This window comes from Temnothorax curvispinosus, unplaced genomic scaffold (genome assembly GCF_003070985.1).
Source record: "Temnothorax curvispinosus isolate PA1 unplaced genomic scaffold, ASM307098v1 QBEX01001170.1, whole genome shotgun sequence".
NCBI classification, from domain to species: Eukaryota; Metazoa; Arthropoda; class Insecta; order Hymenoptera; family Formicidae; genus Temnothorax; species Temnothorax curvispinosus.
The window spans coordinates 329,630-345,496 of record NW_020210950.1 but is presented as its reverse complement, the minus strand read 5'-3'; the positions used below and the strand labels follow the sequence as shown (position 1 = coordinate 345,496).

Here is a 15,867-nt window from a genome sequence, read left to right as displayed (position 1 = left end):
AAGCATTTTTTAATCTGTACAAACAGACCTTATATTTTATGTTTGATTATGACTTTTTATTATCATGCAACGATTTAACAATTGCCTAATCAGTAAATGCGATTTTATATAATTTATTAAGATACGCGCGTATGGTATCTATCTACAGTCTCTGCAAAATGTAAAATAGTACACAGTCATCGTAGCAATTTTAATAATGAGTCTTTTATGATTACTACAACGATTGTTATAACAAACGTTAGCGATGGAAAATGATATCTTTCAAAACAAGTGAAAATGATTAACACTCCATCGCAACACAATTACTGGATAATAGATCCCTATCTTTATAGCTGTATCCCTCTTTTTCTTCTGAATGCTTAATTAAAATCTATCTCACTTTGATGCAGAGAGTGTAACACCAGTAAGCAAAATGTTAACAGTATGCCATGCAATAATTTCTTAGCAAATTCAAGCAGAGAATACTGGGACAAAATGACAAATTAATTACAGCTGCATTTGCATTAAGGTTATTCTGCTAGTATAATCTCCTATATTTAATTAATCTGTGACAACTTATATCAGTAGAAACCGAGCAGGACGTGACATTTCATAATCATTCAAGTGAAACATATTATCACTCTCATCATATTTTGTTAGCAGATTTCATTATTTCATTATTTGTTGGCATTTTGCCGATAAAAATTTGTGGCAACATCTGTTTCCTTCGACAGATCTGTACTTAACGGTCCAGAGCACAAGGGACAAATTTAACGATAGATTTACATTCGTAATCATCATCCTGCTATATTTTTAGGTTACGCTGTATCTATTTAAAGAAATTTTCCGCAAAGTTGCAGCGTAGTACGCCCAATTGTCATATGTCCACCTTTTTTTTTTAGCAATTAACATCGAGTTTCACATTGTCCTGTGACACATTAGTGTCATATTCGTTTATTCAGGGCTCGACCACAAATCGGAGCTTCGCCGTTCGAGAAGGCATTCGCCTCGTTATCATATACAGATTGTTAATACGTATGATACATTGTAAAGTTTCACGTTGAATGATACGCACTTCAGATAATTACTCAGAAATAGTTCGTACAAACAAGAACATTCCACTGTCCCTAACGCACATTGACACACTGACGTGCAGTACTGATGAGTTGTGCCTGCCTTGTGATATATATATGTATGTATCGACCTTGATGGCCTTGATTTCCGGCAGAACAGATACTTATATTCGTAAGTACGTGTGTACACATGTAATGTATATTACATAACGACATTGTATTTTTTGCGTATACTATTTGATCTATTCTATAACATATTTTATACATATATTAATAGGTATAATTTCTATTTGAAACATGATCTATTTTATCTATTTTAACATGATCATGCAGTAACAAATGTATTCTGATTCTATAAAAGTTAAACCTATTGATATACTATGCTGATTCAATGATCCAATATTTTATATGGTAGGGAAGAATTATATTATCAAAGGTATCTTTTATTCCTATATTTATTTTTGTTTAAATAACATTGCTAATAATAAATTTAACATAAGATTATATTTATTTTTCTTTACAACTTAAAAAGCAATTTTGTAATATATATGTATCTTAAATGGAATATTAATTTCGTACTTTTATTATACAATATATATAAAGATTTGTATCCAAAATAACTCATAAATGGAAAAATCAATAGAAATTTGAAATACTATCAGACAATAAGTCCATGGTAAATAAGAAGAAAAATTCTCTTATCTCTATTCTGAAACTTGTCCGGATGTGATCCGTTATACAATTATTTCTTCATACGATTATATCGTCTTATAGTTTGTTGTACACTTATGTCGTATCACATTATACATTCAGTTCTTGTTAAATTATTTTTATAATACATATGTTTGTTTTACATAATCTCTCCTCCTCTCTTTCATTATATTGTTTTTACTTTATTTTTGTATCATTAATATTTTCTCTCTATGTACAAAAACCTTTTCAAGTCCGATTAAAATACATTTCTGCAAATCGGGCAGGTGGATTTTTGACTTGTACTGAACCACTTATACTGGAAAAAAAATACAATATTATATATATACATACTTAATAAAAATACCTAATAATAAATGTTAATAAATAATGTATGCTTACCAAGCAACGAGTATGAAACTTCTTACGACAAGTGTGACATGACAATTTTGGTACTTGATATGTACTAATATGAAAAATGCTAAAGCATATGTAACACTCTTCGACGCCTGCAAATTTCTTATCCAAATTGCGCTTCCACATTAGAAGACCATCCCAAACTGAGCCATTCTGTAATAGAAAATATAATTAAAACACATATTTCTTAATATATATACATATATGTATAAGTATTGCAAGACTTACTTGATGTGTGAGAAATTTAGCGAGTTCCATGTGATAATTTTTCTCCTTTGTCGCCCCATCTATCTGTTTACCAGATTCTACTAGAACACTACCTAAAGGATAGTTTGGTGGTAGCACTATGCTTAATTCCAATTTTGTATCTTCCATTTGATACACGGCTACTACTTCTCTTGCTGTTGTATGCACTTTTACCTATAACAACACAAGAGGCATATGATATTAAATCTGATAATAAATCAACATAAATTTTTTAAGTAATGAAAAATTTTCAAGACTTGTGTATGTGGAAGAGGCAGGATTTATGAGAACATACCTGCATATTTTCAACATTAGCCAATTGTAACCTGCTATAAAGAAGCTCCTCTTCACAAAGACTAGGACTGACATAATGACTCGTAATCTTGTCTACTGCTGCACTGATTCTGCTATCAACTGTACTCAGCCATTGTCTAACTAATACTGGTAGACGCCGTAAGCAGTTCGTGTATAACCAACATACAATATGATCTAATCTCTCCTCGGTCCAACTTTCTACAATATTGCGGTATAATATAAAACAATATGTATTAAAGCAATTATACACTAGTACAAGTATAATATTAATTTTAATGGTTTTTTACCTTTAAAACGAAAAACTGGCGCAGTAGTAAATAATTCCAGTAGTTTCACAGTTTTATTTTTATTATCTTGTAGTACGTCCACGGGCATTAATTTGAAGATTTTAAATAACAAACAGGGGAAAAGTTTATTTCTAAAATTTATGTTTAGTATAAAATATATGTTTAAGACTTCAAAAGAAATCATAAAAATGGATAATGTGCATTATAATATACTTACTTCAACATTTCAGCATATTGATAACGTAAATCATTATGAGCCTTTTCGCAGATATCTAGTACAATTGCCCATCCTAACAGATATCCTAATGTATATGTGTAAAAATGTGTAAATGGTTGGATTTTGCAGCTAATTGCATCACACAATCTGAAAAAGACGATATTATATTAAATCGTATAATCCATTTGATTAAAATTTAATGTAAAACAGAAACTTACCTAAAGTCCATAAACATTACATTTATAGCTTGCTCTGTAATTAACAACGCTTCATTGAATTTTCTAATATTAAGACTGCTTGGATCGAAGTTGTCAGACTCGACAAGAGCTTTGTCATGCTGTACAAATTCCGGTACCATATATTTCAATGCATAATAGGCACCTAATTGAATACTAGGTACACGAGATTGCAATAATTTCAGAGACAGCTTTAACATCGTGTTGAAATCAATCGTTTCGGTCTGTTCGTCATATTTCTTGAGTGATATGCTATTGTCAAATGTACAAATTGCCTCTCCCAAATAATTCAATAGTATGACAGATTTTACAGCATCTGTATTCTGATTGCATAAATCTGCATAAAATATCCAGGTCTGGACAATGCCACTATATACATCGCCGCCAATTACATCTCTCCATTCGTCCAAGAGTGCTGGAGGTAACTCTGGTATTGGCTCCAACTTGTGTTTTTCCATTACATCTTCAACTGCATAATACAATTGGCTAAGCGTCGTCATCAACATTGTTATTTTAATGTCAGTATAATCATGTTTGGCATTGTTAAGTAACTGTTGCCACTTTGTGAGAGATATCAAGGTAAAATCCCAGTATTCGTGTTTCAACGAATATTTTGTACATGAAAATGAATTTGAAATATTTTCAACGACTGTCGTAAGCAATCTTATAACTTCTAGTGGCAAAAGTAATTTATCCCATGAAGTATCAGATATATCGTGATCCAAAATCGCGAAAATATCATCGCGACGTAACATATATTTGTCCACAATAGTATCATAAAGTGAAGGAGATTGATTTTTGGAAGAGTCGAGTATCATAGTTCTTGTGGCAATTAATTCATAAATTTCGTTGCGTGTCGATAACATTTCCGAAATATTTTGTGGCCAATAATAGTTTAAGATTTGCATTATTTGCATATACATCTCATCGTCATACATTTCTGCAATTTCATTACTACTGTAATTTTTAAAATACTCCGTAGGATTCTTAGTTTTATCTTTTGAGAAAAATTCAGTGTAATATGTATAAATTATGTATGGTAGTACACATCCGTAACTTTTCTGATTTGTTCGTATATGCGATAATACATCATCGTGGATATTTTTTGCAAAATATTTACGCAAGTTGACAAAACTGTTTTTCAGCGAACCACGAAGCTTGTCAACATCATTATAATGTTTGGTGGATCTATAATGCTTACTGTATATATCTGCTATGCTAACAACATATGTAATATTTATCAATATTTCCGTGATTCCAGGTAAATTTAAATCGTTTAATTCGAAATTTTCTTCTTCCGAAGATACGTTAACATTCTCTGAATCAGAGCTTTTTAGTCTCTTATACAAATTATTAAGCAAATCTGTGATAAACAAAGCCCATGATAAACAATTTGCCGTATTATCTAGAGTGATGTCGTTCGTTATATTGATAGATGTAGGCTGCTGCAAAATCCGTATATTTTTCTCAACATTTGACATGTATAAATGGCCTGTTAACACTTCACCGTATATTGCAATAGCGGTTGTCTCTCCAATCCATAATTTTATGTCAGATGCCGTTAGGAATAACAGAATAGTTTCTTCAACGCAATAAGATTTTGTGTTGTCAATGTTACTAATTATAACTTCTAAAACATCTGCTGCCAAATCCACCAATGTATCCTTAACAGAATTTGCATGTGCATTATATATTTTGCTCCAGATAATAGTTCCGCATCCCTTAATAAGATCATCAAATTCAAGGGCAGATAATATTTGACTACTTTTTACGAATCCTTCTTTCCAACTAGTACGGACCGTATCAGCAGTCAAATCATCATGCTCTCGAGTGCACAATTCAAAAAGTGTTTCCAATATCTGCACAGCACTTGATACTGTTTGCTTATGACTCCACATTAAATTCATCAATTTCGTAATAAATGCGATAAGTTGCATGGGACAAGTGTTATCTCTTTCATTTAGTGAATCACATAAAATCGATACACTCTCATTTGCTCCTTCCTCATTTACTAACAAATCTCTAATGGAACAAATGTCATCCCTTCCATTTAGTGAATCACATAAAATCGATACAATCTCATTTGCTCCTTCCTCATTTATTAACGAGTCTCTAATTTCCGGAATTTCAAAAGCTGATAAAATCAGATTCTGATTTTTTTCGAACTCATATTGTTCATCATTGCATGAAGCAATTTTTTTGGCTACATCAACTAGCAGTTTGGGTATATTAGCTTGTGTATGCCATTTCTTAATTACGCTATCATTTTTATTACATTCGGATAAACTGCAATATATGGCATTTCTTGTTATTGCAATATCATCTAACTCGATCAATGATTTTAGAACTTTATCCTTTTCCGCGTCATTTATGTATGTAATAAAATGGAATATTAATTCAAGAATTTGTTCAGCTATTTCTGACTTTTGGAGCAATAAAGGTTTCAAGTTCTTGTCATAAAATTCAAAGAAGTCTTCATCAAATTTAAATGATTTTGAAAACGCGCAGACTAATTCCCTACTTGCAAAATGTTTCATAAGTTTATTCAGCTGCCTGATATATTCCATGTACTGAGAGTCGTTTATCGAATTAAAGTAAATTGCACAGAGAGAATTTACAAATTTGCAAAGTTCTGCATTAAAAACAGGATCTGCATAAACATCGGTAACTTTTATCTTCGGTTCGTTCGCAACAACCGATTCACTTGGATCGGAAAATTTTACTTTTAATTTTTTACGGGTATGATCTGGTACATTCTTCAAATTTAACAAGAATTGGATATGGGAATCTTTTATATCTGTAGTATCTGCGATCTCTTTTAGCATATTCATAAATTTGTCGAACAATAACTGCAATTCAAACCAGAACTGTTCCATTAAAGAAACGTACGATTTATATTTCTCATTAGTACGATTTTTGCTCCAATACCGAATTAGATGCGTAATCTCGGTAAAACAAAATTGTTTCATATAGGTACTATCCGTTAAGCAAGCTTCTATAACAGGCATAAGCTGTTCCTTAAGGAGTCGAACGCATAAATCTACATTTTCGGCGTTTACGAGAATCGTATAACGTAAGCATTCAACGAAAGACGTTGTTACAGCGAGCATTTCTGAACGGCTTATTTGCACACTTTTGACGAAAAATCCTTGGCGCATGTTGTTAAAGAAATTCGTATACAGATCAGCGACATCAATATTAAACTTCGAAAATTGACTGACGAAGGGCAGCAGATTTGGATAAACCGTGCTAGCGCAGCATTGGCCACCAGATCGTAAAACGGTCCATAATTTTGGGAGTACAAGTTTGTTAATATTTACGACGAGATGCCAGTCGTCAATTTTCGTTGTAGCTATGAGCATCGATTCCCACACAGCCGATAAAATTGCAGGTTCGGACTCGTCAAGGCTATTCATAATAGTGGTCACTGTCCTTTTCTTTTCATTTTGTAATAACTTTTCCGCGTTTTCCATTATCGACGATAGCACGTTGAAAAAAGCTGTTTTTACTGGCAAAGCATCGTATTTAGCCAGTTTCCAAAACCTTGAACTGCTCAAAATGTTGTTGTGGATTTCCAAGGTCTTATCGATTTCGTCAAGTGGCACTTTCTTGAAATAATAACTGTATCCTTGGAGATTTGCTGCCAGTACTCTCTCATATTTAGCTTCCATCTCTTCATTGGTAAGGGACTTTTGTGTCGATAACGTTTGAGCTGTGTGCACGATTATATTATTGCTAATATACAATAAAATTTCGCACTGGCAATGAACAATCGCGCTAACTATCTTCCAGGGTGGAAATGTGCTGTTGAAAGAGTTGGTGGCGGCTGAAGCCGCGGGAGGATACGTGTCATATTGAGAAATGAACCAAGCACCGGCCAATTGTTTCAGATACATCGCTATACCCTTGCCTACACGCTTCACAACTGCTGCGTGTGCCAATTGTGCAGCTTCTCTCACTCTATGCTCTATATCAATGGACAGAGCGCAGTAAAATCTTGGCCAAAACGGTAGCATACCTTCTACCGCTGCTAATTCAGCGTCTTGACATAGAGTCGCAAATTCTTGCAACGCCTGCACATACATGAACATACATATATCAGTTTACAAAATTTATCTAAAGTGATCAATGACTTAAACCAGCAAAGTAATCACCTTATACTTTGTCGTAGCATCTTTCTTGCTGATCTTCTTCAGTACTACTTGAAAATTGGAATCTACACTGTTCATCTCAACCTCATTTAAGGAACACAAGGATAAACCAGGTAGAACGGGAACATATCCTCCATCCTTAACTGCTGAGAACCCAACAAAATTAGGCACCGCGGCCCCCAAGAGTTCTGCACTGCGGCTGCTATTTGATGGCTAAAAAGTATCAAAGGATTGTACAACATTTTTTCCTCTCTGTCTCTCCAACGTTGTTATCGAACGCGAAATAAACCTATTTCATTTTCAGGAAGCATAACGTAGCGCAGCTACAAAGAACCGACCCGACAACGTGCTCATAGGTTAGGTTATATGACGAAATTATTATCGTAACTCAGAGTCACGCGATTGAATATAATTAATGTTTACCCGTGCATTGTTTTTCGTACGTTGCGCCTGCTTATTTTTACCCATGGTGATACTCGGGCAAGGGTGTTCAGCGATCAACGAAAATTTCAGGTCTTCTCCGCGCTGGACGTGACGTTCGTCTAATGTCTAATCGTCTGATGATGTTCAGCTGATGACCTAACCTCAAATGCGTATCTATCAGCGCGTGGCCTGGCCGGCGTGGTTTCGTTCAATTGTCAAACACCGGGTGATTAAGCACGAATAGAGATCAAGCCGCCAGCAGATAACACAAAAATTCTAGACAAATGGGGGTCGGCAACAAGACCGAGCAGAGATTGCTGCTGTCTTACTGCTCTTTCACCTGCATCTACCTTCCTGTGATCCTGACGCTGGTGAAGTTCAACGATAATCTGTACAACGTCGGCAAGTACAAGTTCCTACCCGTGCTGATGATACTTACGTTCGCTGAGGTGATAAAGCTACTGTTTCCTATGCTGCAAGCGGAGGCGCCTACCATAATCAAGATAGAGCAGCGGGCCTCGCTGAAGACCAAGAAATCCTGGGCGAAGAGTCTGAGGGAGGTCTTCAAGTTCTTGCTCACCGCTCTCGTTCTGTCGATAGTCTACTACGTGATGATCGTATTGTTCGGCGCACCCGTGCTGACAGACCGCGAGGAGACGACGATGCTCGTCGTCACGCTGATCACCCTGACCTTCGTGTCCACCAGCTTGCACCTGGGAGTGGACAATGCGTTGGACGTCCTCACGGGGACTTATTCCCAGAAGGGCAATATCCTCGCGGATGCTTTAAAGCTCAATATACAGGCAACAATATTAGGCACTTGGCTAGGAGCAACTGTTATCCCCCTGGATTGGGATCGCCCTTGGCAAGCTTGGCCGATTCCTTGCGTCATAGGTGCGCTGCTTGGCTACTTGATCGCCCACTTCATCACTCTCATTAAGACGCTTCCCGCGCCGAAGCTGCACAGGAAAGTCCATCGATAGTGTGGACATTTGTGTGAAAAAGAAGACATTCCATTCCAGTTTCTCGATTATCCATTTTATTGAATAAACAGTATGCGGATGGTCTCATCTTGCATTTTATACTATGTATATTAGGCCATATGGAAATAGTTGAGTATTAACACAGAACTGCCCATCTTTTTTGATTCATGTAAATTAATTTATTACATTATTATCTGTGATGTATACATATATGTACGTATAAGTTGAGGTAGTAAGAATCATGTTAAAATCATGTTTTTATATGTAAATTAAAGAGTATATAATATCTTAATTTATAATCTTTATAAGCTCTAATTGTGGGCAATATATTTTCCCATCCATCTATGCATTACAGGTTGGCATTATAGCAGTAGTTTTACTGATGTCTCATTTTTTCATGTTTTTTTTTTTGCAATCTTGTACATACGTACGTAATAAAATTACTATTATTATTGTTAAAATTTTGCAGCAAGCAATTCTGTCATACAAGTTAGTCGCAGATTAAAATAATCTAAGTTTAGTGCAAGTCTTCCTTTAGTATTGAAATTCGAGTCGTACCATATATAAATTTCGCAACTATTAACAGTCAGGGAAATACAAATTGCATTATCATACAGATACACGATATGCATTATCATGGCATTGATGACGCATTTACATAATGATCATATTTTGTTACGTCAAAGTGGGCCTTTTACCCTTGATATCAACTGTGCGAAAACAAGAATAAGAAAAATGCGCTCGTAAATCGTAAATGCTACACTTTAAATCGATTTATAATTCACTTAGAATTCAGAGGCGGGATTGGTATATCATATAATACCTGCGCAACGATACTGAAACTGTCGTTAAGGAGTTACAACTACAGAATAAACAAAGCTTCCTCTATGAGAAAGCAATAAGTTAAACCGTGATTTAAAAAGTTAATCTACGCACATACATTGGTAGAAATGGACTACATTGTTAACATTTTGTATCTGCTAATGAAAAGAAAAATTACGAGTCTGAAGTGAATACGATAGTAGAATTCCAAGTGGAATTTCAACGGGGAAGTCTAAAATGAGCCCGATAAGTCGCTTAATCGGATTTACGCAATCGTCGAAAAAAAAGCGTCGTGAATGACTTCGTATTTTCTTGTCGTCTGCCGCGATCTGAGATGAACGGGATTTTCCATAGTCGCGCAGTCGCAGCTGTCTGACGGGTAAGTGCAGCTGTCGACCGTCGTGACATTTGTGACTTCTTCATTAAGGTTATCCTCGTTTGCCGGTCCAACTCCGGAGCCCGGATTAATTTTGGATTGAACATTTTGAACGACAGAGATAGTGCCCGATAAGTTCGAAAGGATAATGTCGGACACGGCTGGAAAGGTACCGATTGCCACTTGTTTCTACGAGTTTATTCTAAATTTACTCCGCCTTTTCTGTCTTTCTTTTTTTTTACGTCGTTGCTGTTTTCCTTTATTGAAATATCTTTTGTTACGTGGAAATTATATTCTATGTGATATATATGAGTGATATAAGCAACATGCAAGTAACACAAAGATTATCGATCTTTGTTATCTCTTTGGATGGATTTGATTCTAATGGTGTATTTAGAAAGTTAAAATAGGACTTGATAATATGAAATAATTTAATTTACAAAAATCCTTTAATAACCATTTCTATATAGATAATTTTTTAATTGAATTGACTCAAGTAATTACGTGCTCTTTGATAGTTATATTTTGTACTGATTCAACTTACTTATGAACCATTAAGAAAAGAACTTTAATTTATATCAATTAACTATAAAAGTCATTAACTAAAAGATTTAAGATGAACAATAAAAGAAAATTAGGTAGTAAAGAGTCAGTGCCTCTCAAGATGCAAATATATAATATTTATAGATTTAACTGATTTATCCAATGACTGAACAGTTTTTATAGTATATTAAATATATTATTCTTGTTCTCAGGTTATCAAATGCAAGGCTGCGATAGCATGGAAGCAAAAGGAGTCTTTATCCTTGGAAGAAGTTGAAGTAGCACCACCCAAGGCACATGAAGTCCGAATCAAAGTCATAGCTGTGGCGCTTTGTCACACAGACGCTTATACTCTGGAAGGATTGGATCCAGAAGGAGTATTTCCTTGTATACTTGGTCACGAGGGCAGTGGTATCGTGGAGAGTGTCGGAGAGGGTGTCACTGAATTTCAACCTGGTAGACTGACCATACTTATATTTATAAAAATTCTTTCGAATTGTAAATTATATCACGGTCAAATTTAAATCCTGTTCTTTGACCGAATTATATCTGGCTGACATTTCTTTAACTTTACCATTAATGACATATAGGTGATCATGTTGTACCGCTCTACATTCCTCAATGCGGGGATTGTAAATTCTGCAAATCGCCGAAAACGAATTTATGCAGTAAAATCCGTGAAACCCAAGGTAAAGGTTTAATGCCCGATGGTACATCTCGTTTTACATGCAAGGGACAAAGAATCGCACACTTTATGGGCTGCTCCACCTTCTCCGAATATACAGTGGTAGCTGACATTTCCCTCGCAAAGGTATTTATATGTACTTTCATAATCACTAGAGGTCTTAATAATTTAACATTTATATAATTATTACAAATTACTGTTGTAGATTAATCCTACAGCACCGTTGGACAAGGTTTGCTTGTTGGGTTGTGGAATATCTACAGGTTACGGCGCAGCTTTAAATACAGCCAAAGTAGAGCCAGGAAGCACTTGTGCCATATGGGGCTTAGGTGCTGTTGGCCTTGCAGCAGCCTTCGGTTGCAAAAAATCCGGGGCATCTCGTATTATCGGGATAGATACCAATACCGCTAAATTTGAAAGAGGTAAATTATATAACGAGATATTGTAACAATGAAAATTAATTTTTCGTAGAAAGAAGCGGTGAAAAGTATATTTTCTATTCTTCACGGATTTCCCTATAATAAGAGTGATAAAATACTATAAATATTTTTATACTTATTTACAGCTAAGGCTTTCGGATGCACAGAATTTGTCAATCCCAAGGATTATAATAAACCTATTCAGCAGGTATTAATCGAGATGACTGATGGTGGATTAGATTATACCTTCGAATGTGTTGGAAATGTAAATACCATGGTATGTATTTGACATTTTTATTTTCTTGTTGCGGGAAACAATTCCCGCCAATTTTTAAAAAAAATTACTTTTTCAGAGAGCTGCATTAGAATCTTGCCACAAAGGATGGGGCACATCCGTAATAATAGGAGTAGCCGCAGCTGGCCAAGAGATCAGTACTAGACCATTTCAGTTGGTCACAGGACGAGTATGGAAAGGGACCGCATTTGGCGGATGGAAATCAAAGGAAAGCGTACCGAAATTGGTGGAGGAATATCTGTCAAAGAAATTGATCCTCGACGAATTTGTTACGCATAATCTTCCGTTTGAAAAAATCAACGAAGGTTTTGATATACTGCACTCAGGAAACTGGTAAGTTTTAAAAAAAGTATACACTGTGTATACAGCACATACAAACATAAATACAATATAACTTGAAAAATGCATATAATTTATGTAACTGTTTTATTATTATGTTTATCAGATTTGTGAAAATGACGTGTTTCTGTTGCAGTTTAAGAGCTATCCTCAAATACTAAAAAAAAGCATTGTTTTTTATCTTGTACTGCAAAGATATGGCCTACTAACAACCAGCGTCTTCCAATTTATTAAAAAATGCGTAATAATACGTATACACACAGATGAATACATACTATCTTCTCACATTGATGCGTTCATATCTGCTTTTTATAAATTTGTATTGAATCTCTGGAAACAAAAGAAATAAAATTTATATTTGCTATACTACGCTCAGAAGAACATCTCCCCGATTTCTACAACAATCTTTATTCATAAAGAATTCTTACAGCCACATGTACAATACCGATTAAGTGAGATATTTACGGTAGCTCTTGAATGAAGTAAAAATTCTTTACGCTTTGATCAAGTGCATACCTTACAAAAATCATCATACGTACGAAGATCATTGACGATGATTTTCATTGTATATAATCATATATATACAATATGCAAGACTCGATAAAACTATTTTACGTTTCGCTTGTAGTTATATTAATTAGTCTAGGTCGACAGTACAATAAGTCAGGCGGAATGCAAATTGCGCTCGATGCAGGAAGGAATATGCGTTAGCTCATTGCGGACGATGTCGTTTATCAGTTAAATATGTAGATATATTTTTAAGTGTCATCTACATACTTTAATGCGCAAGTTTAACACGCCATGTCCATTAAGGCAAGACATTATGGATAAATTGACAAAATGATATTAAGTTATTCTTTGAATTAAAAAAAAATATATATATGTAAAGGTGCACAATTTGTTATAAAAGTCGATAGTTGATGAAATCGCAAGGATTGCCGTAGTGTAGTCACGAGTTATCTAAATAAAACGCGCGTTGATAGAAAAAAAAAGATAATGAAATTGTACATTTAGTTTGACATATTTAAAAATTTCAGTACATACAATTGTTGTCTTTGATCAATACGAGACGAGTATTGTTTTCCCTGAATACTTCGTAGAAGGAATGCATGTCGAAGTGTGAAACGCGTTAGGCTTGCAAAATGAATTGTCACTTTCATTCTAAAAATGAGACACGTGTAGTTTTTTGTATCGGCTATCTCTACGTAAATTGCCTTCTAACGCTAGGGGCATATTCACATAGTCACACTGATCTTTTTTTTCTTTTTTTCTACGGATTACATGTTACTCTAATATCTACGGTGTACCACACACTCTTTAAGTAAAAGTTGTAAGTAAAAATGCTTATAATTACAGTAAATGCAGACGAATCACGACGTCGAACATTTTCTAGCTTCGTAGAAAACAACTCTCAGCATTGCACGATGGATGTCGTCCCGATTGCGGACGTAAAGAATCGTAATGCATAATCTCTGCGCGAATCGAGTCGCGCAATGTATAATAGAATAATAATAATAATACTTCACGTTATTTTTATAAGCGATCTCTCACTTCTTAACAACCAGCTCGACGTTCTATGATCGTGATTGAACTGCGTAGTATTAAATAGATCATTAATGAGTACGAAATAGGTCGTTCTTTATTCCGTATGTCTTATTATAGTAATTTTATAACGCAAGACGGCTGTGAGGAAAAGAAGAATAACTTAAAGAAAAACATTCTGAGCTTGCCCGACAGAATGTAATAAATAAGCGGAATAACGGCGGATACTCTATACCGCGTTCGGCGAAACACAGCCGAAAGTGAAGTGGCAAGAGCTACGAAAACCTATTTGCTTCGAGTGATTCAACTAAGTTCCAGCGTGTGCAAGTGTGACAGTAGCAGAATGACATTCGCATCCGCTCGTCTTTTCTTCCCGCCTTCTCTTCTTCTCAATCAATTTAATTTCGTTCAATTGCTGCATTGTTATTACGTAATTCATAATTAGCATTATGTTTCAACGTTAAAATCGACATCGTTAATCTAGCGATTAGAAATCATACGCTTATGGGGTTCTTTCACTTGTTGTTTCCATTAAATGCAATTTAACGTGTCACGACGCGTATGTGAGTTCTGGTCGATACGACGAAATTACCTCGTTTTCCGTCCTTCTTTCTCATTTCGCAAATATTTTTTTTTTTCTGTTTTGTATACGCATACACGATACGTAATTATATTATTTATAGATTTAATTGTGCGTGGAGATACCTCGACAGGCACAGAGGTAATCCAACGGTCGGTGTTCAGCGCGGCTCGCAGCGGAATTTTCTCCCTTTTTCACTACTCCGTCACCAGCAATCCTCACACACGTGCATACACTTTCGGCCATATCTGCGTACTCTCTACACGGACTCTATTGGATATTGCACGGAATTACGATTGCACGGGATCTACGATTGCGTAGACTGTAGACGCCGCTTGCCGCTGGACATACGCGATTATTGCACGACATGGCAAGACACTTGCTACGTTTAATGTTGATCGGAACTTCCTAATTGGGACGAAGGACGCGACTAAAGGTCGTTACGATGATTCGACAACGATCTCTGGTGATTTTACGCAGCGCGCGATTTGCTACGGATCCGACCTTCCCATAACTAATGATCGTCGTGCTTTTTCGTTGCTCTCGGAACTTATTTAGGCTCACGTTTCGTTTCGTCGCGCATGAATCGCGACCTCGACAAGATCGACGGGCGGCCAAACGATGACATGGAACACCTGTGATCACAACTCGGCGGTATTCCTGAAGCCGACGGACGCGCGCGCGCATCTTTCTTCGCTTTTGACTGTGCGGTCGATTCTCTGCTCTTAGATGCTTGATTAAAGATACTGCGCTTCCGTTGTTGGCCGCCGCCTTTAACGTGTCTAAAAATCTAGAGGTTGATCGGCTGAGCCCTCAAGGTCCTGAGCGGAGTCGGTACCACCGTCTTCATCGTCGTCGAGATCTACACTGTTGGTTTTGAGCCCACCGCTGCTGATTTTATTCACAATTGTGTCTGTAAAGCAGTTCGAAAGGTAATTCAGGGATGTAGATATACTTGATGAAAAGAATATGTGATACTACTTACATCTTCAATTTCCAAATAATCTTATAGTTCTATTACTATTATTATTAGAATGAGATAGAGAGAGAGCTTCAAAAATAGTATTTAACAAACATGATAATATTGCTTATCAAAAATAGTTGTTGCTTAGCAAAGATAGAAACATAGATGAATAATGTTCAAGCTGCGATTGATTTTGACTACTTATAATTTAGAAATAACAAAATCTTACTCTTGATTTAAATTTTGGACAAGATTTATTTCAAGAGTTTTAAATTTAATTGCGTG

The 15,867-nt window shown here is 35.5% G+C and overlaps 5 protein-coding genes across 5 annotated transcripts in view; 3 read left to right on the top strand and 2 right to left on the bottom strand.

Moving 5' to 3' along the window:
- Window positions 1-913, top strand: part of LOC112460600 (N-acetylneuraminate lyase-like) — a 12,633-nt gene extending 11,720 nt beyond the window's left edge. Inside the window, exon 5 of the mRNA XM_025025365.1 lies at window positions 882-913. Within this exon, the coding sequence (XP_024881133.1) occupies window positions 882-913 (32 nt within the window). The remainder of the gene's footprint in view (window positions 1-881) is intronic.
- An 820-nt stretch (window positions 914-1,733) lies between these two features.
- On the bottom strand, window positions 1,734-8,173 carry LOC112460609 (E3 ubiquitin-protein ligase listerin). Its single transcript, XM_025025377.1, has 9 exons — window positions 8,035-8,173; window positions 7,615-7,824; window positions 3,443-7,533; window positions 3,225-3,371; window positions 3,008-3,138; window positions 2,701-2,918; window positions 2,388-2,579; window positions 2,145-2,312; window positions 1,734-2,061 (listed from the first exon to the last, which is right to left on the bottom strand). Exons 1-9 carry the CDS (start codon window positions 8,077-8,079, stop codon window positions 2,002-2,004), a joined length of 5,262 nt encoding a protein of 1,753 aa, XP_024881145.1. The 5' UTR covers window positions 8,080-8,173; the 3' UTR covers window positions 1,734-2,001.
- Window positions 8,174-8,262: 89 nt separating this feature from the next.
- LOC112460610 (phosphatidylinositol-glycan biosynthesis class F protein) lies at window positions 8,263-9,365 on the top strand. The gene has a single exon (XM_025025393.1). It carries the CDS (start codon window positions 8,319-8,321, stop codon window positions 9,015-9,017), a length of 699 nt encoding a protein of 232 aa, XP_024881161.1. The 5' UTR covers window positions 8,263-8,318; the 3' UTR covers window positions 9,018-9,365.
- A 589-nt stretch (window positions 9,366-9,954) lies between these two features.
- Window positions 9,955-12,862, top strand: LOC112460439 (alcohol dehydrogenase class-3). The gene is made up of 7 exons (XM_025025101.1): window positions 9,955-10,384; window positions 10,971-11,214; window positions 11,349-11,569; window positions 11,649-11,865; window positions 12,009-12,139; window positions 12,216-12,490; window positions 12,633-12,862. Exons 1-7 carry the CDS (start codon window positions 10,364-10,366, stop codon window positions 12,655-12,657), a joined length of 1,134 nt encoding a protein of 377 aa, XP_024880869.1. The 5' UTR covers window positions 9,955-10,363; the 3' UTR covers window positions 12,658-12,862.
- Window positions 12,863-12,888: 26 nt separating this feature from the next.
- LOC112460430 (proteoglycan Cow) overlaps window positions 12,889-15,867 on the bottom strand; it is a 110,984-nt gene continuing 108,005 nt past the window's right edge. Inside the window, exon 10 of the mRNA XM_025025092.1 lies at window positions 12,889-15,531. Within this exon, the coding sequence (XP_024880860.1) occupies window positions 15,401-15,531 (131 nt within the window). The 3' untranslated portion in view covers window positions 12,889-15,400. The remainder of the gene's footprint in view (window positions 15,532-15,867) is intronic.

Excerpts from the sequence above, each read along its gene's own strand:
- LOC112460439 (XM_025025101.1), top strand. The coding sequence starts at position 10,364 with ATGTCGGACACGGCTGGAAAG. Across the intron at positions 11,215-11,348 it reads TGTCACTGAATTTCAACCTG|GTGATCATGTTGTACCGCTC; the intron begins GTAGACTGACCA and ends AATGACATATAG. Across the intron at positions 12,140-12,215 it reads TTGGAAATGTAAATACCATG|AGAGCTGCATTAGAATCTTG; the intron begins GTATGTATTTGA and ends TTACTTTTTCAG.
- LOC112460610 (XM_025025393.1), top strand. The coding sequence starts at position 8,319 with ATGGGGGTCGGCAACAAGACCGAGCAGAGATTGCTGCTGTCTTACTGC.
- LOC112460609 (XM_025025377.1), bottom strand. The coding sequence starts at position 8,079 with ATGGGTAAAAATAAGCAGGCGCAACGTACGAAAAACAATGCACGG. Across the intron at positions 3,372-3,442 it reads GTAATGTTTATGGACTTTAG|ATTGTGTGATGCAATTAGCT; the intron begins GTAAGTTTCTGT and ends CGTCTTTTTCAG. Across the intron at positions 2,580-2,700 it reads CTAATGTTGAAAATATGCAG|GTAAAAGTGCATACAACAGC; the intron begins GTATGTTCTCAT and ends GTGTTGTTATAG.